The 27,822-nt window shown below is 38.9% G+C and overlaps 1 protein-coding gene across 1 annotated transcript in view; it reads right to left on the minus strand.

Moving 5' to 3' along the window:
* The window catches only part of LOC126249345 (inactive hydroxysteroid dehydrogenase-like protein 1), a 158,606-nt gene that overhangs the window by 24,584 nt on the left and 106,200 nt on the right, over nucleotides 1-27,822 (minus strand). Inside the window, exons 2-3 of the mRNA XM_049950999.1 lie at nucleotides 17,442-17,564; nucleotides 15,138-15,248 (exon numbers count right to left, since the gene is read on the minus strand). Of these exons, the coding sequence (XP_049806956.1) occupies nucleotides 15,138-15,248; nucleotides 17,442-17,564 (234 nt within the window). The remainder of the gene's footprint in view (nucleotides 1-15,137; nucleotides 15,249-17,441; nucleotides 17,565-27,822) is intronic.

Genomic DNA, 27,822 nt, shown 5'->3' on the forward strand with positions numbered 1-27,822 from the left:
TTGAGAATGCGCCTTTGGCAATACAACAGCTTATATGGTTTCTGCATGATGGAGCACCACCCCACTTCTGCATTACAGTTTGCCAGCACCTCAACAACATCTTCTCTGGATAATGGATAGGATGTGGAGGCCCTGTAGCATGGCCTACTAGATCACCAGACTTAAACCCCCTGAACTTCTACATCTGTGGACATCTGGAAGGTGTTGTGTATGCTGAACCAGTTCCTTATGTGCAGACCCTTCAACAGCATGTTCACATTGCATGTGATGCTCTTCAGAGAGAGGTTGGAATGTGTGAAAGAGTGAGGCATACCATGGAGACCACTTCGAATATCTGTTGTGATGTGGATGTAATGCAGCTCTGTACTGTGTTCCAGAATGATTTGTTGTCATTGCATGCACAATGTCCATTTCTGAACACATATTTCTCCCATTTCCAGTCAAGAATCTGTCCTTGCAGTTTATCAGTTTTATTAATGTTCACCCTTATATAGCTCTTGTTGTGGATAACTGTATGGTTTTTATGAGTAGATCACCTATGTTGATGACTTTGGACCTGTGAAGCATACAAACTGGACAGTAAACAATTTCATAATTACGTGAGAGTGCAGTTTTTGAATCATGGAAAATTACAGCAACTCCTAATACAAACCACAAACCATGCATAGTTATCAGAAGCTAATGACAGCTATGTTACGGTCAGTACAAACATTAAGAAGTGTAGCAGGAATGTTACCCTCACCACCTGTGTGTATGGTCTTTCCAACAGCCAACAAACAGTGTGAAGAGTGAGATACTTACAGAGAACAACTTCAATTATACTTTTCAGCAGGTCAAATTTTCAATTCAGAAAGACAAAAGGCCATGTTCTTGTCAAGATAAGTAACCTGAACCAGTCGTTAATTATTACAGCAGAATTTGAGTTGACTATATTGTTTTCTTTGCTATACAAACATTTTCAATGAAGACACATATTATTGCAACCATGTTAGTATTTTTTCACTAAGAAAGATCTGCAATCAGTCATAAGCAGATTGGGCTTCTGACTTACAGGTATTATGGAGAATTGAAATTTTAAATGTTCATGTGTGCATAACTACACAGACTCTCTAATTAGGAATGTTATAGTGTTGGCTTATGCCCAACTTGGAAGTGATGAACCACATCAGGAAATCAGATCCCCCTCTGATGGAAGTTATGAGATTAGCTCAAGCCCATGAAACTGTCCATGCTGACCAGTGTTTGTAATGGAAGAAGGCACTGTGGCAGTCAACTCTCTGGTACTGATTATGTGGGATTTATGCCACCTCTGGCAGCACTCCAACCTGCTCAGTGGCCCAAATGACCTCATAAAAAACTACATCTACATCTATGTCTGTACACTGCAAACCTATGTGAAGTGGATGGCAGAGGGTACATCCCTTTTTACCAGTTATTGGGGTTTCTTTCTGTTACATTCACATACAGAGCATGGGAAGACTGTTTAAATGCCTCTGTGCATGCTGTAATTAATCTAATCTTGTCCTCACAATCTCTGTGAGAGTAATACTTAGGGGTTTTTAATATATTCCTAGAGTCATCATTTAAAATCAGTTCCTGAAATTCTGTAAGTAGGATTTCTTGGGATAGTTTACATCTATCTTGGGCAACAGCCTGCTAGTTCAGTTTCTTTGGCATCTCTGTGACTCTCCCATAGGTCAAACGAACCTGTGACTGTTCGTGCTGCCCTTCTCTGTATATGTTCAATATCCACTATTGGTATGGATCCCACAAACTTGGGTAGCATTCTAGAATGGGTTGCTTGAGTGATTTTTAAGCAATCTCCTTTGCAGACTGACTCCATTTCCTAAGTATTCTACCAATAAATCAAAGTCTACCACATACATTACCGATGAAACAAATTTTATTTAAGGAAGGTAGCATTTATGTTCTTTTCTCACACAAAAGAACATACTGGGTGTTTGGAAATTCTCGTTACAACTTCGAGGACTTGTAGAGGGGACTGAGTACATAATATTTTGAACAAAAACCCATGTCATGAAACAACCCATTTCAGATCTTTGACAGTTTCAATTCAATGTGTAATATGTCCACTTCTGCTGAGGGAAAGAGAAAAGTCTCAGTGTTGCTTGCTCTGTTATACAATAGGGTAGACAGGACAATGTGTATACGTCAGCTGGTCACCTGATGTACGGTCAGGTGCAAAGTTTAATTTACAAGACTCCTCTTGAAATAGGGGAAGATCTGCAGGCATAAGTTCTGGCTGCTGCACTAGAAATTGAAGAGACACTAGGTGGGATGGGGAGGTGTACCAGAATATGATTCACAGGTACAAAGTCTGAAACAATGTTGGTGGTTGCCACATGAAGCTGCTTTGTAATGTATCAGTGCTCTTCTGTATATACAGTATGCTGGGTTCTTTTGTTTTGGAATAACATAAACATGTAATGTTTAAGTGTTAATAAAAACAAATGTGCTTAAGTGATAAATGGATGTTTTGTTATATCTCCTTTGAAACTGTTACCTAATAATTGTACTGCATCAGGTCTAATTCAATTTCTCAAGAAGAAGTGGATGACTTAAACATCTGAACTGAAACTGTAATAGAACAGAAGTGATATGTTTCTGGTAATGAGTTCTTATCCAAAATTACACTCCTGGAAATGGAAAAAAGAACACATTGACACCGGTGTGTCAGACCCACCATACTTGCTCCGGACACTGCGAGAGGGCTGTACAAGCAATGATCACACGCACGGCACAGCGGACACACCAGGAACCGCGGTGTTGGCCGTCGAATGGCGCTAGCTGCGCAGCATTTGTGCACCGCCGCCGTCAGTGTCAGCCAGTTTGCCGTGGCATATGGAGCTCCATCGCAGTCTTTAACACTGGTAGCATGCCGCGACAGCGTGGACGTGAACCGTATGTGCAGTTGACGGACTTTGAGTGAGGGCGTATAGTGGGCATGCGGGAGGCCGGGTGGACGTACCGCCGAATTGCTCAACACGTGGGGCGTGAGGTCTCCACAGTACATCGATGTTGTCGCCAGTGGTTGGCGGAAGGTGCACGTGCGCGTCGACCTGGGACCGGACCGCAGCGACGCACGGATGCACGCCAAGACCGTAGGATCCTACGCAGTGCCATAGGGGACCGCACCGCCACTTCCCAGTAAATTAGGGACACTGTTGCTCCTGGGGTATCGGCGAGGACCATTCGCAACCGTCTCCATGAAGCTGGGTTACGGTCCTGCACACCGTTAGGCCGTCTTCCGCTCACGCCCCAACATCGTGCAGCCCGCCTCCAGTGGTGTCGCGACAGGCGTGAATGGAGGGACGAATGGAGACGTGTCGTCTTCAGCGATGAGAGTCGCTTCTGCCTTGGTGCCAATGATGGTCGTATGCGTGTTTGGCGCCGTGCAGGTGAGCGCCACAATCAGGACTGCGTACGACCGAGGCACACAGGGCCAACACCCGGCATCATGGTGTGGGGAGCGATCTCCTACACTGGCCGTACACCACTGGTGATCGTCGAGGGGACACTGAATAGTGCACGGCACATCCAAACCGTCATCGAACCCATCGTTCTACCATTCCTAGACCGGCAAGGGAACTTGCTGTTCCAACAGGACAATGCACGTCTGCATGTATCCCGTGCCACCCAACGTGCTCTAGAAGGTGTAAGTCAACTACCCTGGCCAGCAAGATCTCCGGATCTGTCCCCCATTGAGCATGTTTGGGACTGGATGAAGCGTCGTCTCACGCGGTCTGCACGTCCAGCACGAACGCTGGTCCAACTAAGGCGCCAGGTGGAAATGGCATGGCAAGCCGTTCCACAGGACTTCATCCAGCATCTCTAAGATCGTCTCCATGGGAGAATAGCAGCCTGCATTGCTGCGAAAGGTGGATATACACTGTACTAGAGCCGACATTGTGCATGCTCTGTTGCCTGTGTCTATGTGCCTGTGGTTCTGTCAGTGTGATCATGTGATGTATCTGACCCCAGGAATGTGTCAATAAAGTTTCCCCTTCCTGGGACAATGAATTCACGGTGTTCTTATTTCAATTTCCAGGAGTGTATGTACTCACTGCCCTCTAAGAGTCCCAGAAATTGTTAGCAGGAATTTCTGAACACCTTGTATGGTTTAAATATTTTTATGATGTTAACCAGCCAAGAAAACAAACATATTGTTTTGGGACCTATACCCATTAAATATACATTCTGTAAGACTTTTAGTGAGTCTAGCTGCCCTAGTTATGTTTGGTAGGCAGATGTTGGAAGAATGTGTTAGACGTCATGTCCTTTCTCACTGCTGCCAGCCTTGGAATAACTGAAGTGTAGACATGTTCAGTTTAATTTTATATCCATTACTACAAATAGGTACCACGTATGAATGTGAGCATCTTTATGATAAGCTTTACAAAAATCTGTGAAGTCTGTATGACAATAGAATATCCAATGTTTATGTACGATACATGTTTCTGGGTACATGTCAACACAGACATCACTCTGATAGAACATTCACACAAGTGAGCTACTTTTATTTTCACATGTCAGATAAAATAAATGAACCATTTAATATTTTATAAAGGTACAATGCCTGTTCTTTTGGACAGGCATGTCCAAAGGAACAGACACCACACCTGTATAATATATGCTCCTGACAGCATATCAATCTTTCAGTGCAGATGCAGAATAATGTCCAGCCCCTTGCAGGAATACAGTAGGGCTGTGAGCAAAAAGGAATGATGAACAGGGGATACTAATCTGCAGTGTGCAGCATATAGAGATTCGAGTCAGACTAGAGACATGCTTGGATAGCCGAAGCAGTTAAGATCAATGCTCACATAAAGCGGGAATTCAGGTTAGAACCCAGTGTGGCACAAATTTCCATCTGTCGCTACTAAGTTTTTTAATGCCCCAATGTAGCAAAAGTCACAAGTTTCTTCCATAAAATAATAATACTTGAAAGGTTTTCTTTTTGATTTTTTAAAAAAACTATTGATACTTCTCCTGTATGTCCCAACCTACGAAAGTGAACCAAGTGTGTGAGTTATGTACAGAAGTACTGATTTATCATAATGTAGCCCAGAACACAGATACATTCATTGACAAAAGCACTGTGAGTTAACTCTTTGATATTGACGCTTCTGTGTGATTGTTAAACATATCAACTTACTTAAGTTTTTTGTCACCACCATTGTAGGCCGGTGAGAGAAATCTTTCACTCTTTGGACATTGTCATGTGCATTTGCTTGGAAAGTTTCCAGGATTACTTATTTATAACCTAGTCATTGGATCCAGTAAATTTTCTGGTGATAGCTAACACCAAAATAGATAATGTTTTTGAAACAGACTCTTTCCACTATTTTGGATTTACAGTTCATGAAACAGTGCACACCATATAATCCAAAGTGGCTTTTGCTGTACTGAAGCCTCTCTGTGATGATTATTCTGAAATTTTCTCATATGGACTAGCGAAGGCAACTGATTTTAAGTTCACACCACTCTAAAAGCAATGGCAGACCTTTTTTTTTCCTTCAAAGCCTTGGCTCTTAAGGATGGCCTCAAAAGAGAGCTGTATAGGCTCACACACGAAGATGTGTTAATGTCTTTTTCCCATGCTCAATGGGCTACTCCTCTGGGAACAGTATGCAAATCCAGTGGCACCTTGAGACTTTGTGGTGATTCCAAAGTAACAATCAATGCCCAAGCTGAAGTGGAAACGTATCCTCTACAGATCCTGGATGAGCTCTTTGCAGAATTAATTCATGCCACTTTATTCTATGAAACTGACCATGCAGGGTAATATTTTCAAATACCCTTTGATGCAGCATCACAAACTTACCTAGTGCTAAACATTGCATATGGCCTTTATCATTACAATCAGTTACCTTTCAGAAGTCTTCAGTTCATTCCATCTTTCAATGTTTTATGGATCAGCTAATGCAGGGCATTCAGAATTGTGCTGCACATCTTGATGATCTATTAATCATAGATGCAACTCCAGAGGATCACCTTCACAATGTTTGTCCTAGAGACTGGCATCAAGAGGGCTTAAATGCATCATGTGCAAGTGTTCTTTTGTGCAACATTTCTTAACAAGTTAATGATGTAAACTCTCAGCAAATGGACTGGAAACAATGAAGAATTTTGTTGCAGCAATCGATAAACTGCAGCCCACCATTAATGTCAAAGATTTAAAAGTGTTTCTGTGTAAGAGCAACTATTATGGCTGACTCATTGAAATCATAGCAGAACTCTTCTCCCCATTGTGCTAGATGCAGTGCCGAGTTGCACATTTCAAATGGTTGCTGAGTTGTAGACAAGCTTTCCAGGTTTTAAAAGATTATCTTAAGTAGACATCATGTTTTGCAACATACACCCCTGATTTGCCTCTTATGGTAGCAACTGACACATCCACATGATATCAGCACAGTCCTATCACATAAATACCCTGATTGCAACACCCTATAGCATATGCTTCTAAGACCTTATCTGTCTCTCAGTTCTCAAATAGAGTGGGAGGTCCTCACTATTATTTAACCAATTCATAAATTTAAAATATTACTTTAAAGACAGGAATTTCATCTTGTCACTGATCATCACCCATAACTCACGATTTTTGGCCCTAAACATTGTTTTACCATACAGGATCGCCCATTGCTTCCAGCACTGGTTTCTTTATTTTTGTAGTTTTCATTATTCAATCCACTCTTGATCAGCGATGTTACATTTAAATGTGGACACACTGCCCCAGATCCCCATGAGATTCGACCCAGCCTCCAACCAAGATGTACTGGCATGTTTCCAGCTTGATCTGGGTTCAGCCATTTCAACCTTTCCCTAACATGCTTGCCATCACAATGTGCTGGACACACCTTTCAGGTCCTAATTTTACCCCTTCTGCCCATGGCAGCATCAACTGCACCTAAACCAGTGGGTTCTGCTGTGTGGCTTGTATGAGGACTACTGTTGCATCATAATGTCTTCATCTCTTCAGTCATGAGTGCTGCACTTCCTTCACAATAGATACTGGAGCAGGTCCCAGATTTAAAATTTGGCTTGACAACATGTCTTCTCACCAAATAATGACTTCAACATCACAGATCTCATCTGCTCATGTTCTGCCTGTCAGCTCTATCAAGCTGCACCTCCCCAGTGGTTCTCTCCCTGGCCCAATACTGCCAGACCGTGTGAGCATATCCACTCTGATGTTGCTGGCCCATTTTTGAGACCTATGTGGTTGGTTATGATTGATTTCAATGGTCACTATTGCTACTACCATCAATGATTTGAAATAGGTATTTATCTTGAAGGCACCCTACCCACATTGGTTTCTGATAATGAGACAATGTTTACCTGCTATGACTTTGAACTGTTTTATGCCCATAATGGGATTCAACACCTTTGCACTGCGTCTTTCCACCTGTGCTTCAAAAGTAATGCAGAATGCTTTATACATACCTTCAAAACTCAGTGCCATGAGGAATTGATATCCAGCACCATACCTAATGCCCTCTGCAGTTTTCTAGCAACTCAGAAGACCATCTCAATCAAGGGCCACAGGCTAGCGGACCACCTTCATGTTCACTCTTACCACACCCACTTGGATATGCTGCATCCACCACCAGACGTCATCACCGAGGCCTTTCCCTTTTTGGTAGGCACCCAGGTGTGAGCCCATCAGTCCCTGGATCTGTAGGACAATCTCCGACCGCCACAGGTCTGCTGCATATACTGTGGGCCCTGCCCACAGACTTCTTCAGTACCATCAAAAGCAACTTTGCCTCCACCATCCTGGTCAGCAGCCATCTCCTTTCTCACCTCTGGCGGACCCTCCAGCCGATGAAGATTTGAGCATCTACCGTCATGTTTTATCCTTCTTTGTCCAGCCACAGAAATAACTATGGGCAATGACTCACTGACATTACTGGTGGTGCCTCCTCCAGTCTATGCACCGAGCATCAACTAGGTGTCACTGCAGCCAAGCACCATCAGTTGTTTGTATTGCAGCTGCAAGCACAGTTTGCTAACAGTGGCCCTACATCACTGGCCATGAGTGTTTGTCTCAGTATTATCATATTTTTATATCCCATGATGATGCCAAACATGGCTAAAAATTTTATTCGTTCCTTTTCTTAAGATAAAGGAGACAGTTACTTTATTTATCAGATGCTTCTTGGCTGATGTAAATCAACACAACTACTTATGCTGTCGTAACTTTTCGTAACACTTTTAATCATAAGTATGCATTTACTTTCTTTTTTAGATCAATTTGATGATGATCATAATTATCAAAACCAGTAACTGAATAAAAAAATTGTGACCAAAGGCTGTTTTAGTTTCTATGAATTCTGAGTCATTATATTGCTGCAGTCTTCAAGGTGATCATGTCACCCCTCATCAAGAAAGTAATTAGAATGATATGTGGTGATCACACTTGTACATCCTGTCAGCATCTGCTTAAGCATACAGGAATATCAACCACAGCCTTATAGAACATTTCTTCACTCATGAAATGTGATGTCACCAATCCATTTCAGTTTGAGAGCAACAGAGATATTAACCAACACAATATCAGAGGGTAAAATAATCTGAACTTCCCTTTAGTGAATTAAAGTTTGGCACAAAAAGAAATGCAATACTGAACCATGAAACACTTTGAAAATCTGCCCAAGTAAATAAAATGTCCAACAGATGACAAAAGTGTTTCCATATGTAGATTAAAGTTGTTTCTCCTTAACAACTTTTTCTACACCATAAATAAATTCTTGAATAGAAATAATAAGTCTATCACAAATCTGTAAATGCCCAGCATGTAGCCAATTTTTTGTCTCTACTTTATTTTTCTCAACTGATACATTCTAATCATAATGTTTATGTTGAATGTGATCTATAAATGTGCAACTAACTGACTAACAAGCAATATGTGTTTCAGGTGATACATAGAAAGAAGGATCCTTTATTGTATGATTATATGATAGCGGATCAAACACTGGTAGCAGTTACTTCTGTAAAATATCTTGGAGTATGCATACAGAACGATTTGAAGTGGAATGATCATATAAAATTAATTGTTGGTAAGGCGGGTGCCAGATTGAGATACATTGGGAGAGTCCTTAGAAAATGTAGTATATCGACAAAGGATGTGGCTTACAAAACACTCGTTTGGCCTATACTTGAGTATTGCTCATCAGTGTGGGATCCATACCAGGTCGGGTTGACAGAGGAGATAGAGAAGATTCAAAGAAGAGCGGCGCGTTTCGTCACAGGGTTATTTGATAAGTGTGATAGCATTACGGAGATGTTTAGCAAACTCAAGTGGCAGACTCTGCAAGAGAGGCACTCTGCATCGCAGTGTAGCTTGCTGTCCAGGTTTCGAGAGGGTGCGTTTCTGGATGAGGTATTGAATATATTGCTTCCCACTACTTATACCTCACAAGGAGATCACGAATGTAAAATTAGAGAGATTCGAGCGTGCACGGAGGCTTTCCGGCAATTGTTCTTCCCGTGAACCATTCCTGAGTGGAACAGGAAAGGGAGGTAATGACAGTGGCATGTAAAGTGCCCTCCGCCACACACCGTTGGGTGGCTTGCGGAGTATAAATGTAGATGTAGATGTAGACGTTAAGTGCTTATCTCCAAGATCAGTATGCAAGCCAGACCATGATTTTACCTACATGTGGGATGATCTATAATCTAGTAATTCACCATCTTGGACATCCTGTCTTCTCAATTTCCTATGCACCTCAACACACAAAAAAACACACACACATAATCATCATTTTTATATACAATAGCACTTTATATTAGAGATACAAACCAAGTCAATAAAGTACAATTATGTATTGGATTTACAAAATAAATTACTTAAATAATACAATTATTAAACATCTAGTATATTTAAAGAGACTTATTTCCCAGACTGCTTTTATGGTCTGAGGTACTTTGTTAAAATGTTTCCATCCCATATGAAGCATTCTCTTCTACCAGAGTTTATTATTAGCGTTTGTACTGTTAAGGTTTTTGGCTGACTTCGGTATGATGTTTTTGAACATAGGTTTTTTTGTGACTTTTATCTTTCTTTATTAGATTTATTTTAAAGAATATCAGAATTTCTCTATTGAAAGTGTGCATTAATGGAAGTGTATTAAATCGTGTGAAGGAAGTGTTTATATGAATCCTTCTTTTACTTTTATTCATTATTCTAACAGTCCTTCGATTCTGAATTTACTGACTGATGCTGGACAGTATAGATGGGCCGTAATATAAGCATGATAAGCACTCATAAAAATATCAGCCACAATACTAGGTTTCAGAGCTACTTAGATTTAAACCTTCTACTTATCTTACAGTTAAAATGCCCAGTATATTTCTTTTTTATGTAATCTTGCAGCCATACAGCTAAAACATTTCTGTGCTGCTTTTTGCTGATTTTTCTTTAATGTAAATAACACATTTATGTGCGTTCTTGTATTAGGGTGACTGAAAATTCCAACTGATGTCCTGCTGTTATTTGTGTTCAATTGGTCATGATTTGGTCACTTGCCAATTTGTTTTATGATTGCTGTAGTTCACCACTATTCCAAACTGATGTATCATCAGCATATAAGAGTCTTATCTGTATTCATTTTTTTTGCACATTCTGTTGATGTACAGAAGAGAAGGGGTCCCATAACTATGCCATGGAGCATGCTGTATTTGATTGTGCCTGCAGATGATTGTATTTCAGTGGCTTCCTTGTTCAGTGTACTTCACTAACATCAATTCTTCTTGAATAGTAAGTAGTAAACTGATTCACTTGTTAGAACATCCTCTTCTATGATAATGTTCTTACTTAGTAAGGAAGATTTTGTTGTTAATTATGTCGAAAGCAGTACACAAATGTAAATATATCCCTATTGTTAACTGTTTATTGTCAATCATATTTAGGTCTACTGCACAGTTGATACATTCAAATAGTGCAGTCTGTGTTAATTTAACCTTCTACATTAATGTTGTGACCTCAACAGAATATTATTCTTTCTACAAATTAAATTAGTTTCTTATGCATAATTTTCTCTAAAACTTCAGGCATACTAGGTAAAAAGTACTGACCAGAGTGTACTTATTCATTTCATCTTCCCCTCATGTTAGCATACTTGGAAATGTGACAATTCCTACATCATGTAAATGATATACAGGAAGATAATAAAATGAAATGAAAAATTACTTTAGGCTTTTTTCAGTTACTGTCAAAAATTGCCCATAAAAGATAATGTTTACTATATATAATAGAGGGAAACATTCCACGTAGGAAAAATATATCTAAAAACAAAGATGATGTGACTTACCAAATGAAAGTGCTGGCAGGTCGACAGACACACAAACGAACACAAGCATACACACAAAATTCAAGCTTTCGCAACAAACTGTTGCCTCATCAGGAAAGAGGGAAGGAGAGGGAAAGACGAAAGGATGTGGGTTTTAAGGGAGAGGGTAAGGAGTCATTCCAATCCCGGGAGCAGAAAGACTTACCTTAGGGGGAAAAAAGGACAGGTATACACTCGCACACACACACATATCCATCCACACATATACAGAAACAAGCAGACATATTTAAAGTTTTCATATATATATATATATATATATATATATATATATATATATATATATATATATATATATATAAGAGAATTTGAAAACTGTTTCCCCAATAAAGTAGTTAAATCTAATTATAAGAAACCATGCAAAAAATGTTGGCTTACTAAAGGAATAAAAATCTTTTGTAACAACAAGAAAGAGTAATGACCCAGAAACAGCCAAATATTATAAAAACTACTGTGCTACATTGAGAAAGGTAAAAAAATGGTAAACTATAATGGCACAGATAAACTAGAGTACACACATTGTGCTAGTTATGTGATTTGAGAAAGCTGTTTTGATAGCTGCTTCCCTTCACTAGTGTCTTCATGTATCTGTCTGTATGTATCCTTTGATTCTCCCCCTTCATAACACTTAGTATTACTCAAATGTAAAAGTTGATGACTCATTACTTTTAACAATCCCAACTGTGAACTCATTTACGTGTGATGAGCTAATGTGGCATTTGTTTACCTTGACATAGCCATCTCAACCGCTTGAGCTATGTTTCTTATGGTTTTGTAAAACACTTCAGACTAATTCTGAGGTAATTTGTTCTATATGCCCATTGCCAGTTTTATCTTTCTGCTCCATTAAAACGATCTCAGTATATATAGAAAGTTATCACTGTGTAAAAAGCTTAGATACAAAAAAGTTTTTTCTTGAGCTACACATAGAAGCATGTATCTGCCAATTGAAACTGAAGGAGGGCTCTTTTATAATTGTAACAGTATATAGGTCCCCTTCAGGAAGCTTTCATTTATTCCTGGAAAACTTGGATGCCTTGTTGTGCAATCTTTCAGATAGGGGAAAGCAAATTATTATTTGTGGGGACTTCAATGTTGATTCACTGAAAGAGTGTAATAGGAAGAATGACATGGAAGTCTTGCTCGGTTCTTTCAATTTGACATATGTCATTAATTTTTCTACTCAGGTAGTAAAGAACAGCAGCACATTGATAGATAACACTTTTATAGTAGACCAAGATAAGTTTAGAAACATAAATTCTTGTCCTGTTGAGAATGGCCTTTCTGATCATGGTGCTCAGCTAGTTACAGTATATGACATAGCTCCCTTCAGTTATTGAAAACTACCCTCCAAAGTTGTGTGTTTAATTAATGACTCAACAATTAGAAATTTCAGGGAAAATCTTCAGCGGTTAGACTGGGATGAGGTGTACAAGGAATCCAATGCTAATTTAAAATATAACTTATTTCATGATACACTTGTAAGAGAATTTGAAAACTGTTTCCCCAAGAAAGTAGTCAAATCTAATTATAAGAAACCATGCAAAAAACGTTGGCTTACTAAAGGAATAAAAATATTTTGTAACAACAAGAAAGAGTAATGACCCAGAAACAGCCAAATATTATAAAAACTACTGTGCTACATTAAGAAAGGTTATTAAGAAGTGCAGAAGCCTGTGGATCATGTCTGAGATTAATACCTCTAAACAGTTTGGAATATTATTACAAGGGAGACAGGGCAACCAAGAGTACAGGATGACGGCATTAGCAACAAAGCGAATGGAAACTTGACAAACAACAAGCTGGAAGTCAAAAACATTTTGAATAATCATTTTTTAAATGTCGTAGAGAAAATAGGATCTAAATGTTCATTAGAAGAAGCAAGGCAGTTAATGGAAGAGGCCTTACCCACACAATTTGATACAACTGAAATTCCACCCACCTCTCCTTCTGAAATTATGAAGACAATAAACTCTCTCAAGAACAAAAGCTCACATGTAATTGATGGCATTTCCAGCAGGATAATAAAAGCTTGTTCCCAAGAGATAAGTGGGATTCTTAGCCATATATGTAATAGCTCTCTGAAGCAGGGTATTTTCCCAGTTAGACTGAAGTATGCCATTGTCAAACCACTGCATAAGAAAGGGGATACGTCTGATGTCAACAACTACCGCCCAATCTCTCTTCTGACTGCCTTATCCAAAATTCTTGAAAAAGTTATGTATTGTAGAGTAGCTTCACACCTTTGTAAAAATAAAGTTTTAACAAAATATCAGTTTGGTTTCGAGAAAGGTTTTTCAATGGAAAATGCTATATATACTTTCACTAATGAAATATTAAATGCTCTGAGTAACCTGAAGTCACCTGTTGGGATTTTTTGTGATCTCTCAAAGGCTTATGATTGTGTAAATCATGGAATACTTCTAGATAAGCTCAAGTACTATGGTCTTAATGGGACAGTGCTCAAATGGTTTAAATCATACCTAACTGGAAGAGTGCAGAAAGTTGAAATAAGCAGTTCACATAATATGCAAAAAACTGGTGATTTCTCAAACTGAGGAACAATCAAGAATGGGGTGCCGCAAGGTTTGGTCTTGGGTCCTCTGCTATTCCTAATATATATTAATGACTTGCCATTCTATATTCACAAAGATGCAAAGCTGGTACTTTTTGCTGATGATACAAGTATATCTGTCACACCCAACAGACAAGAATTAACTGGTGAAATTGTAAATGATGTTTTCAGAAAATCATTAAGTGGTTCTCTGCAAATGGGCTCTCATTAAACTTTGACAGAACACAGTATATACAGCTCCACACAGTAAATGGAATGACACCATTAATAAATACAGACTTCGATCAGAAATTGGTAACTAAGGTAGAATATTCAAAATTTCTAAGTGTGTGCATTGATGAGGGGTTGAACTGGAAAAAACACACTGAAGATCTGCGGAAACGTTTGAGTTCAGCTACTTATACTATTAGGGTCATTGCAAATTTTGGCGATATACATCTCATTAAATTAGCTTGCCACACCTATTTCCATTCTCTGCTTTTGTTTGGCATCATATTCTAGGATAACTCATCATTGAGTAAAAGAGTGTTCATTGCACAAAAGCGTATAATCAGAATAATTGCTGGAGCTCATCCAAGATCATCCTGCAGACACTTATTTAAAGAGCTAGAGATCTTCACTGTATCCTCACAATATATATATTCACTTATGAAATTTGTTATTAACAGTCTGAACGAATTCAAAAGTAATAGCAGTGTACATGATTACTCTAACTTAGGCTCAGAAGGGGGTAAATTATGCTGCCGCAGAAGTCTTTGGTCACTTACCTAATAGCATCAAAAGTCTGACAGATAGCCATATAGCATTTAAAAAGAAATTAAAATAATTTCTTAATGGCAACTCCTTCTACTCATTAGATGAATTTTTGGGTATAGTAAGTGGGTAATTTCCGCAACACCCAAAAAAAAAAAATAATAATAATAATAAAAAATAATTAATTAATTAAGTGTCATGTAATATTTTGTGCCATGTAATATCTTGTATAGACACCTTTTATTAACCCGACACATTCCACATCATTACGAATTGTCTTATTCATGATCTATGGAACAAATACTAATCTAATCTAATCTAACCTCTAATCTAATCAGGGGGACATGTATTCTTAACTGAAAAATATAGCCCCTTCATTAACTGCAAACACAGTAATAGCACATTCTGCAGGAATAAACATCTGTTTTTTAGGCTCTTACCCAAAATTCCAATAGGGATGTCTTTGAGTTCATATTCAATGATATCAAATACTGCCTTTCCTTTACTAAAGTCTACTGATATTGTTTTTGTTCGTACACTGAACTTTGATTCTGTAAAGCAAAAATATGAATTATTAGCTGACATCATAAACCACACACAATACTGTAAAATGTATGCAAATAATAAATATAACTGCTTGTTTACTGATTGTCTGCAATGCAGATCAGTTACCTGGAGTGAAAAATTTGCTGTTCATAAAAGGTAATATCAGGATGGATAGATTGACTGATGAAATGTGTATAATAATCTCTGATATATTACACTATAAGATAAGCTGTTAGAGATAAATACTGTTTAGTATTTTTTGAATCTGTTATATATCATAATTAGCCATAGGCCTGTGACAATACAGTAATAAACATTATTTTTAATAATAATTCTTAAAAGCACACAACAATTAATATTCATTTTATAAATCACATTGATAATACTATATGTAAATAAAGGCAAGTGTGCAACTGTCTGGAGAAAAAGAACTTGCAAATAAAAACATGTAAGTAAAGCAAACAAAAGAAGGAAAACCTTTGGACTGTGGCAAGAAGGAGGCTACAGATAGATGACACATATAGACTGACTGTCAGTATGCATGCAGCACCACCAAAGTTAATAGCAACTGCAAATGATAGATTCTCAGATATACCAGAACACATAGATACAAGTTATATATGAAAACAAAGTATAATAAGAGCTATGAAAACATAATGCAGGGTACAAACCACCAGAGATTTCTAAAACATTATTGAAGAGGATAAGTCACAAAGAACAATTAAGATCAGATCAGGTAAGAAAAGGAAAGTGTATTGGTTGGATAAGAATGGATGTAAGTGTGGAGAAAAATACAGAGAAGCTGTCAGAGAAAGAAGGAACAAAGAGTGTAAAGCTTTACCTACCTCTCTCTTTAATTCTCACTGTTGATATACAAAACAAACTGAGAAGATTATACAGGGTATCCAAGGAAAACTGGTCCTGATTCAGGGATATAACAGCAGTGATCATTCAAAGCAGCAGAGCCTACTAAACGTGGGCTCTAAAAAACATACTTCAAGAGTTAAGAGCACTTCATCTTCGATACAGTAAAACAAGTCTCTTCTACTGCAAGCTCTTTGCTTTCTATATTTTGTGAGGAGGTAGTACAACAAGAATAACATGGACTCTAAAATGCATATCTTGAGAGCTATAAGAACTTGTTCAGTAGAAGATATGTGTTTCACAATAATGAAGACAAACATGTGCTCATAGCTCTTAAAGTATGCACTTCAGAGCCCATGCTGACTGGACATTGTTTTCTTGTTTTGGTCCATACTACTGCCTCTCAAAATATGTAAAGCAAAGAACTTGCAGTAGAGGAGATTTGTACCCCAGTATCGAAGACAAAGAAGTGCTCCTAGCTCTTAAAGTATGCATTTTACAGCCCATGTTTATTGGATTTTTCTGCATTGAATGATTGTTGCTGTCATATACTTGAATTCTGACCATTCGTCCTTGGACACCCTGTATAAAAGGAGTAGCTGCGCATTGCATACCCAATAAGTTTTGTTGATTTGTATATCACACTATTGTGTTAAAGATTCCAAAATATTTCTTACAGCTTCAAACAGCAATGTTATTAGGCAGGACTATATTATTTCTAAACTAACAAATGTATGCAACTGACAAGAAAATTCTAAATTCAAAAATAAATACACTAATATGTTGAAATAATATCATAATTTATGTCAAAGTAAATACAGCACTAAGCAAAGGAAGAGTATCAATGTATACGAATGTAAGTGTATTGTGTTATTCACACTAGTGTACTTCTAGTAGAGTTGTGTTCTAATAGGAAAAAAGGTGTGTACATATAACACTAACACTAATCTCATTGATTTAACATTTGAAGTGTATGTATTACATTAGCCATAATGAACACTGCAATGACCAAACAGCTATCACCATGCAAATACTGATAGAAAACTAATTGTTAGCTATTTAGGGTGCACCTCATATTGCATCCTGCATACAAATATTGTGAAATGATACTAATGGCTGGTGTGTTACACAATACACTGCCTGTTGCCATTGCATATTGCCCAGTCACCTACTTTCTTATGTGTACAGTGCCCTAATATGTGAACTTAGAGGATTTGTGACTCTCTTGGTTAAAATTGTATGTGATCAGACACTGAAATGAGAAACCAGCATTTTAAGAAAATATGTTGAATATAGATTATATTCTTAATATATATCATATATAAACACAGTACCAATCTCTTTTGCAACACCATCCAACTTCTGCTGGTTCCTGCTAATAAGGACTATGTTGAGTCCACGTCTTGCTAGCTCAAGGGCATATGCTTTACCAATACCATCTGTTGAACCAGTAACCACTGTAAAGATGATAAATACGATATTGTAAATAAAAAGTGAACATTGACACAAAATAACAATAGTCTCTATATTCTACGAAACACAGGCAGCTACAGGTATAAATAAATCACATGTGAACAGATTTAAGAACAAATAAACAATAGTCATGAACACATTTAAAAACAAATAAATAATAGTGAGCAACATACCATTGAGAAACAATGATATATTGTTGTTGAAGACTGCTTTTATGCAACTCTACACACTAGAATACCCTTTGCAAGTTTCTCATATTTGCACAACTACTGCAACCTGCAGCTGTTTGAACCTGATCTCCCTCTACAATTTTCATCTCCCAACATTTCCCTTTATTACTAAATTAGCTATTCCTAGATCCATAAGGATGAGCACTATCAATGTATCTGTTCTTTCAGTCAAGTTGTAATATAAAGACCTCATCTCCCTAACTCAAGGCAGTACTTAATAGTATGATAATGATCAAAAATTTCATTTTCTGTGGCATTACAGTCTCAGCATACAGATATTGTGCCTTGCTACTAATCCTTTAATTACAATCGAACTTCTTTCATCCCAGAGGCACTTTTAAAGCTAACAGTTCAGACATAACATTAAAAAAGTACTTAGCAATGAAGCTACAGAATAACAGCAGTAAAAATTGTAAATGAAATCCAGGCAGGAAAGAAAGAAAGAAATAGTTATATGGCATTGGTGGCTGGGACAACCAGAGTTGTTATTCAGCAGCTAATTTCTTTGTGCACAGTGGCCCCTTTCCTCGTGGTGTGTGGAAGTTGTGTCTTAGGTGTATCTTTTGAGTGTAGGTGACTGTAATGGGTGTATGTATAGTGTTGTGCCAGGTTTGTATGATGAAAAAAAGGGAGGGTTAATCAGGATTCACCACATAGACTTCTTCTCAAATAGCACCAGTGCATTCCCCAGATTTAACTTCCTCCTCCAAAAGATGGGTCATCATAAACATTTCATGTGACACTGAGGAGAGTTTTGGAATTTAATTTACATCAGTAACTTTAGGTCATCGCCTCTCCTCCATTCACCAGACAAAGACTAACATTGAAAATTTCTTCCCCCATCAAAGGCCACTTCACAGGTATGCAGTAGCAACATTCGCTATGGATGCAGGTAAAATCATAGAAAGCTAATATGAAATAGGTTTACAAAGTTAATGCAGAAGTGTGAAACAGTTACATTAGTATAGTAGGAATTTCAGACTTCGTAAAATGTGTAAAAGTAGATAATGTGACTCATTTCTGAGGTTTTTCATGTGCAGAAGGGAAAATTTATTTGGAAAGGAATGAATTACCACATTTATGAAAAAATGTTTCTTGCATATTTTATTATTTTAAAGGAATACATATTTCATGAACACATCCTGCCCATTGGCTTTAACATGCTTGCTGCTACAATCATAATGAATTCTTTGCATGATAACATTTTTGCCACATACAACTGAAGGTGTTCTTTTCACATCTAGCCAGTTTTTACATTGAGCCATTGTGATATTTTCAAGTGTACAGTTTGAATGCTGCTATATCAAAACTGGCCAATTGAGGAAATAAATTATCCAGGGGGCTATTTGGCAAATATCTTGTCATTTAAAGAATTCTGCCCATTATTTTTGTTCTGATTTCAGGCTATTTTCCATTTTTCAGCAAACTGCCTGAATGGCTTTGGTCAATAAATCATATCAAGATAACACAGAACTCAGGAACAACATGCTCAAAGCCAGATGTTCAAAGCCAGATGGGGGTGGTGAGGTGGCAATTTACAGCTCCTGATTTCTAGATCATACATTAATATCAAAGGCTGAATCAAAGACAAACCTACAATGTCAAATGAAATATCAGACACAGTTGATGGTAATCCATCTGTAGGACGGAAATCTTTAGCTTGGGAATCTCCTCTTGCACTAATAAAGGGAGGGGTGACCTGAATATTGAATTAGTGCTTTTATGGATGCTATAAAAAACACATGGAAGTCACAGGTTGTGTAGTGACTACATTATTTAATTAGGCATTTTGATTTATACATCATAAACAGATTAATCTGAAGAAACCAATAAAGACCACGCATAATACATAGTGCATAATAGTAACTACTGACTACTAAAAACAAACAGGAAATATATCAAAGTGCAATTTGAAAACATTCCTAGGCTTGGGTGAACACACCATATCTAGGTATGGGGTCATCTACCTTATCCAAAAGACAATGCAAAATTGAATCATTACAGCAGTAATGACTCCATACCCACATACGACATGTTCACCAAAACCTTGGTATGTTTTCACACTGCACATGAATATACAGTACAACTAACTCAAAACGAAATAGCATGAGACTAAAATAATTTTCCAAACTGGACAGGTTCTGAATTACACAAAACTCACTAGCTACAAAATAATTTTCAGGTATCATGCACAAAAATATAATTTTGTAATTATACATGTATTTATATACCTTCACTCCCACACTGTAGATGTTCAATTAGCGTATACCGGTACCGTACTGTACAACAGAACACTAGGCTATTACACAAACTTGATAAATAGTATGTCGTTTCTGTATTTTTACCCTAACTTTAAATTCGTTTATTGTTGTATGTACATACATATTATTCCTGTGTTTATTTGCCTTATGTTTCATTTTGTTCGCCACAAATGAACGAGGGAAACCTGTTTGAATTTCTTGTTCGAAACAATTTTTTCTACGCAATTTTTCGCAGTTTACAATAGTTCCAACTGCTTGGGAGCATTTATGCATGCTGGAAATTGCATAACATCGTATATGAATGCAATACCTTCTTCAGGTCTATTACTTTTTCTACAGACATCGGTTTGCACCTATTCTTCTTCTTCCGCCTCTGTTTCTTCATCATCATCTTCTATGTTGCGGATTTATATTAAATCTGTTGCTGAAGCAAAAGTGGAGTGAGTTGACCGAAAGTCATCACTTCGAATCTAGTTATCTGCACTACATGAAATGTTTTGCATTTTGATTAATTCAGCAATTGCTGCTGCATTTCCTTGATCTTCGATGGCCAGAGAGGCGTCTTTTTCTTGTCGTCCAAACACTGCTTTGTTGAAGCACTTGGTAAGAGTTTCGAGCTTTATTTCCCTTACTGCCAACCGAATTCAGTTTACTACATCCAGGACAGTAACTGACAGTGCAAAAGCAAATGCACCTTCGGCGTCTTGAACACTAAGAATAAGAGACTGCATCAATAATCACATATAATGTGTAAGTAATCCCATGGTCCATCGGTTGTGTAACGCTGGTTGAATCTGGCGGAAACCAAGCCAATTTCACTTTTGATAACTTGACTCTCCAGTAGCAGGTTGCATTGTCTAGGAAAAGGAGAACTTGGCGCTTTCCTCTTTTTTCCATTTTGGCACTGAAAGTACCCAACCATTCTTCCTGAAACAACGCGGTTTTTCTGCTTTTCCAATCAGCAGTGGCTACTCCACTTCATTTAACATGTTTTCATACAGCAGGGCAATGAATATTTCCTTGGACATTTTTCCGCAGTGCACTTTTCACCTCGAACAGCTAGAGATTTTGAAGGCTATGCATGATAAAACACTCCAGTTTCGTCGACACTGAATAAGTCTTTCGGGTCATAATTGGCAATTAAGTTGTATAGTATTGTCTTCCATTGTGTTGCTACTCTTTCTTGCACATCCTTATTTCTCCTCCCCCCCCCCCCCATCCCACACACACACGCAATGTTGTGCCTAGCTTTGAAGCCTTTGAAACTACCCAGACATCCTGTGGTTGCCTTAAACTCCGTATTTTCAAACTCTTTAGTGACTTCCAGAGCCTCATTCTGCAACATGCGTCGAGACAAAAGTGATATTTTTCCCGTTCCTTCATTATGTAATTTTTTCGTTTCCCTTCTTCTTCGCCTTTCTTTTCATTTGTCAGTTCCCTTTCATCCACTCATGCCATATCTTATCCTATTTTCTTAAAGTTTCAAAATATGCGTTTTACCGCATTTGAAACGCAACATTATTTCGCACACAGAGAGTCTTTCTTTCTCACTCGCCTCGATTACCTTAACCTTTTCGTTAACTGTTAGCGGTACATACTTTTTGTTCGACATCAAGTTATCACTTAAAGTGTTGCTAGTCAACTGAAATTGGCAGGAAATAATGCAGGTAATGCATTTCTTTGGAATCCTTGATCTTGCCGGGTAAAACCACTGTTTAACGGAACAACACCCATCTCTTTCACTGAGCAAACTGTACATTATGTTCGAAGGTGCGCAAAAATGCCCCAGTGTGTGCCAGCGCTCGTAAGTAATTACGGAAAACGAGAAACGCCGACGAACAGAGTGCTCACCAACGAACCATGTCCTCTGATGTACCGACACTGTGCCTAACTCTTTCCTTGTTGCACCGCGCCAAACCTCTTTCCTTGCTTTTGCGCCGCGTAACAGCATTGTCAGGGCTGTACGGTCTTTGTGTTAATAGTAGGGTCCTTGTAGAGTCATGAATAACTGATGTATACTGAATACAAAGTACTATAAGAGCTCTTTTCCGCATTATAAAATTAATTATCAATTAAATCTTAAAATTAGCATTCCGTTCACGCTTTAGGCACTTACACTTTATACCACAAAAAGCATATAAAAGTGTACTGAATGTGTCGGGTCTGAAATATTTGTACGATTTGGGCAGATTTCCGAATTATACACGTTTCACTTTGATCAAGTTTTACTGTAATAGCCGGCCGATGTGGCTGCGCGGTTCTAGGCGCTTCAGTCTGGAAGCGCGTGACCACTACGGTCGCAGGTTCGAATCCTACCTCGGGCATGGGTGTGTGTGATGTCCTTAGGTTAGTTAGGTTTACTTAATTCTAAGTCTAGGGGACTGATGACCTCAGATGTTAAGTCCCATAGTGCTCAGAGCCATTTGAACCTTTTTTCACTGCATTTCCTGTTCGTTTTTAATGGTCAATAACTACAGTTGCGCATTAACTGTAGTTGTAGTCATTACGTTTTTTTCAGATTAATCTGATGATGATGATAATTATGTATAAATTGAAGTGCTCAATTAAAGACAGGCCGGCCGGCGTGGCCGAGCGGTTCTAGGCGCTACAGTCTGGAACCGCGCGACCGCTACAGTCGCAGGTTCGAATCCTGCCTCGGGCATGGATGTGTGTGATGTCCTTAGGTTAGTTAGGTTTAAGTAGTTCTAAGTTCTAGGGGACTGATGACCTGAGAAGTTAAGTCCCATAGTGCTCAGAGCCATAAAAAAAATTAAAGAAAGTAGTCATTCGATTATGTGTGCCTTTATACATTTTTATAGTGTACATAATGGCAGTGGCACAACCTTCAAATTACATAAAAATGGATGCATACCTCTTACGTGGTTTGACGCCACACCTGTTATGAGGCGTGATATGTCAATATTAGATTTCACATTTTACTTGCTTGTAACGCCATTACTAACACTGGTAACACAGCATGTCACTTTACACCCTACCATCACAGTCATCTATTCAGTTTCACACAGATATGTTACTCTCATTCTGTAAAGTCAGTCACTTGGAGAAAAATTTAACAAGCCAGTGAATATGACATACAAGATTTAGTTTAATTTGCTAGCATTTTGAAGCCTAACTTCTTATACTCACTATCAGTCGTGATCTTCTGTTGTTCAACACAGAGGCATCTCTGATAGCAACATCAGTGAGACCAGTGTATCTGAGATCACAGGAAAATTGTTGGACGTAGACATACGTTTTTGTTCAATAAATCCACTGTGAGAAAACCTTTCAGGATACAGAATATTTTATAGACCTGTGTACGGTGTAGATCACAACTTATCAAGTAGAAAATTCATTTGTATGGTTTGTACTGGAATACTGACCAAATATGTGTAACCCACATCTGGTCAGACTAACAGGGAATGGAGATACCATTATTGGCCACTCCGTCTGTCAGTTACCCAGAAAGAAACCTTTACAGGTTTTACAATACTAAGTTCCTCTATCATACTGGTCTGCAGAGTATAAGTATGGATATACTCTGACGGGAAGAAAATTGCAACAACAGGAAGGAGTAGTGCGACATAAACATAGTTGTTAGAAGTTTTCCTACATCTGAAAGATGGTGTGTATTCAAATTTCGCGCCAGTAGTATATGAGTGGCGCTAGTAGCGCCACTATGAGGATGCAAATTTGATTTGCTTTAAATACACGCTAAAACGTTCGTGAGCATTAGTTACCTATGAGACAGGACGTGGTGAGTTGAAGTTACTCAACAATACCTTTAAGGCGACAAAGTACCATTATCAGCACGTCACTACATTTGAACGAGAACGTGTAACAGGGATACGAGAAACTGGATGTTACTTCTGCAATATTACAGAAAGACTTTCCAGATATGTAGCTACTGTATATGATTGCTGGCAATGGTGTTCACGAGAATGCACGGTCGCAAGAAGGTCGGGCTTCGGACGGCCACGTGGGACTATCGCTAGTGAAGACCACTGTGTTCAGGGTATGGCTCTGACGCACCGCACTACATCTGCAGCAGCAATTTGAGCGGCAATTGGCACCATAGTGACTCAACGAACTGTTACAAATCGGTTACTTCAAGGATATCTCCGAGCCAGACGTCCGGTAGCGCGCATTCCACCGACTCGAAACCAACGCCATTTGTGATTTCACTGGTGTCAAGCCAGAGCTCGTTGGAGGGTATGGTGGAGGTCTGTTGTGTTTTCTGATGAAAGCTGGTTGTGTCTAGGTGCCAGTGACTTCCATGTGTTGATTAGAAGGACGTTAGTTGAGGGCCTGCGACCAACCAATCTGTGTGCTGCACACACTGGACCTTCACCTGGAGTTATGCCCCGGGATGCGATTTCTTATGACAGCAGGAGCACTCTTCTGGTTATCCCACGCAACCTGACTTCAAATTTGTGCACCGGTCTGGTGATTCGACATTGTGCTGGCATTCATGAATAGCACTCCAGGGCATTTTCCAACACGACAACGCTAGCCCACATACCGCTGTTGTAACCCAACATGCTCTACAGAGTGTCGACATGTTGCCTTGGCCCGCTCGATCACCAGATCTGTCTCCAGTTGATCACACACAGTGGTTAGCACACTGGACTCGCATTCGGGCGGAAGACGGTTCAGACAGGTCCGGCCATCCTGATTTAGATTTTTCCTTGATTTCCCTAAATTGCTTAAGGCAAATGCCTGGTTGCTTTGAAAGGGCACGGCCGACTTTCTTCCCCATCCTGTCCCAATCCGATGGGACTGATGACCTCGCTGTTTGGGCCCCTCCCCCCAAATCAACCAACCAATGGAGCACATATAGGACATCATCGGAGGACGGCTCCAGCGGCATCCACAACCAGCATTAACTGTCCCTGCATTGACCGATCAAGTGCAACAGCCATGGAACTCCATCCCACGAAATGACATCCTGCGTCTGTACATGCATTTCTAGCCATTACACCAGTTATTAATGTACTAGCATTTCACATCTGCGATGCTTACCTCGCGCCTACATTAACCTGTCATCTTGTAATGTTAATCACTTACATACTGGTATGTTACTTAGACAAATGTGTTCCCGAAATTTCATTACTCTGCATTATTTTTTGATGTCGTGATTTTTTTCCGTCAGCGTAGGTTAATTTCTAGCAAGAAGAAAAGGTAAGCATCCATATAAAAGCATGATTGTGTGACCTGTCTTGCTTGAAAATAGTTTTAAATTACGTGCAGAAAAGCAGAATGGAGAAGCAGGATCCTCGGCACTGAAGATTGTATCATGAAATTCGATATCCTCTTGGAGAAGGCAGAAGCCGTCAGCACATGGCTTCCCATTAGTCATAGGCTGCCTGCACAGCAAACAGAAAAGGAAAGGAAGGAAATCTATGGGCGAATAGCTCCTATAGAAGAAAAGAAGGCAAATAACTTAGGAGACATGTGAAAAAATGTATCTTTCGGTCCGGACAGCAACGCATCGTGACAATTACGTCAATGACATGACAGCTCAGTGTTGAAAGCCAGCAGGAAGGACGTCTCATCAGTGACAGTAATATGACAGGGATGCTCGATTACTAAGAAAACTACGTCGCTATTCGCTCACTCCCTTCACCACCCACAACAGATTTCAGCAGGGTTCCATAACTGGAGGAAACAGTAGCTGCGGATATTACTTCAAGAACGTGAATAACAGGGATCTGCAATGCGTTTAAATAAACGCTACATTGTAGCTGTAACTTACTTCAGTTTTAAAGTTATTTGAGCTAAATTTAAAAAAAAAATGGTTCAAATGGCTCTGAGCACTAGGGACTTAACATCTGAGATCATCAGTCCCCTAGAACTTAGAACTACTTAAACCTAACTAACCTAAGGACATCACACACATCCATGCTCGAGGCAGGATTCGAACCTGCGACCGTAGCAGTCGCGCGGTTCCGAACTGAAGCGCGTAGAACCGCTCAGCCACCGCTGCCGGCACTAAATTTCCAAATTAGAAAGAAATATACATAACTGATATCTACTCCACAAAATTATGCACTAATACTGTAAAAGTAAAGTCCAAGTTAGATTCTACTGTTTAGGGTTTTACATATGCGGTCTTTCAATTCGTTGTCTAATTCTAGTTGAAAGTGATGTTTCTATTTTCGTTGTAGTACTGAATATTATCAAAATTATTAGTATAATAAAATATTCAAGACTGATGTGTGTTGTTAGAAGTTATAATTACGCCTTAGCTTCAATATTACGGTGTTTACAAAAGCTGTAATTGTTGCTGAAAGTCCATAACCTTTACAGGATATATTACATTTCATTGTGCAACATCGATAAAACTGCAAATACATCTACAGCGGCAGCACTTACGTGTGTGTGGGTGATTGCTCAGACGTCAGACACTTTTATAATCATCACAATGTTTCGGGCCTACTTCCTCGAGACGACAGCATTAAAAAAAGTACTGGTGGTGATTTGTAAAAGGGAGTATTTTCAGTTGGAATTTTGTGGCAGGTCCCACTATCAAACTGGAAGATTCTTCAGAAGACCAAACATCTGCACCAAATAAATTAATGTGAAGACGATGATAATTAATATTTATTATGAGACTACTATTTTAAATTATGCCAATATCAAATACAGCAGTCACTTGTAGAGTATTTCAGCAGCATCGAGATTTCTAAGGAGTGACAATCATCAGTGTTGCACACTAACTGATCAGAAGTTGTTGTGATAAATTCGTACGATAGTTCAAGATAAAAAGCATACTGTATTCATTGTACGTGCCGCCTCAAAAATCAATAGTAAATGAGAACCAGAAACGTGAACAGCTATCTACGGATAATGAAACGTACCACAGATAATGAAACGTAGTTTCTTATTTCCTCTGTGGTTTTGAATTCCGGTAGTTTTTCGCTCTAATCTCTCTCCTACTAGCGTTGCTGATACTGAACAGTAAATAAAATCCTCAGGCCCAACTGCCAATGGCAGTGTCTGGTGCTTTTCATAACCCCAGTCCATCACAAGAGTATCATTTCTATATTCACAGGGCGTTTCTTATTTCAACAAAGTTATCTATTCAACATCTGAGGACGTCGCTACTTTTGGTTTTCTTCCACACAGTAAATTAAATAAGTTGTAAGCTAAACTGTGATTTAGACACTCTTGTGGATTTGAATGCGAAATTCAACCATAAATGTTGAAAATATAGTTCTTAGGGTTCACGTCAACATGCGAATGGAGGCAGAAAGCAGGCGAGATGTGAAAGCTGTGTACAGTATCGGACTATTGGAATTGCCTCTAGCTGCATCACTCTTGGCTCACTTTCTTCCCGGCGGCCACCTGGAGATCTCCTATGACGAAGCAAACTTTCACTTGCGTAACAGTTAGGCGCACACAGAGCGAGGTGGCTCAGTGCTAGCGCAATGGAGGACGCCGTTTCAAATCTTCTAGCTATGAGTTTTCCGTGGTTCCCCTAAATCGCTTAAGGCAAGCGTCGGGTGGTTCCCCAACTCGTGAGGCTTTATCCATGGGGATAATTTAGATGATTGCAACCGTCGCTGTCATTGTCCTTAGAGTCTTGTCAGCAGGACTCCAGAAAATAGTTTTGGTTTTGTGAGTTAAAAGTTTAGATTTCGCAGTCGGACGATTCAGGATTTTCCAAAACCCGTAGACTACATAATTTTAGTCACGTGTTCACTGCATAATTCTATCATAAAATACGGTACAAAGAGAAGCACCTACGT

This window comes from Schistocerca nitens, chromosome 3 (assembly GCF_023898315.1).
Source record: "Schistocerca nitens isolate TAMUIC-IGC-003100 chromosome 3, iqSchNite1.1, whole genome shotgun sequence".
NCBI classification, from domain to species: domain Eukaryota; kingdom Metazoa; phylum Arthropoda; class Insecta; order Orthoptera; family Acrididae; genus Schistocerca; species Schistocerca nitens.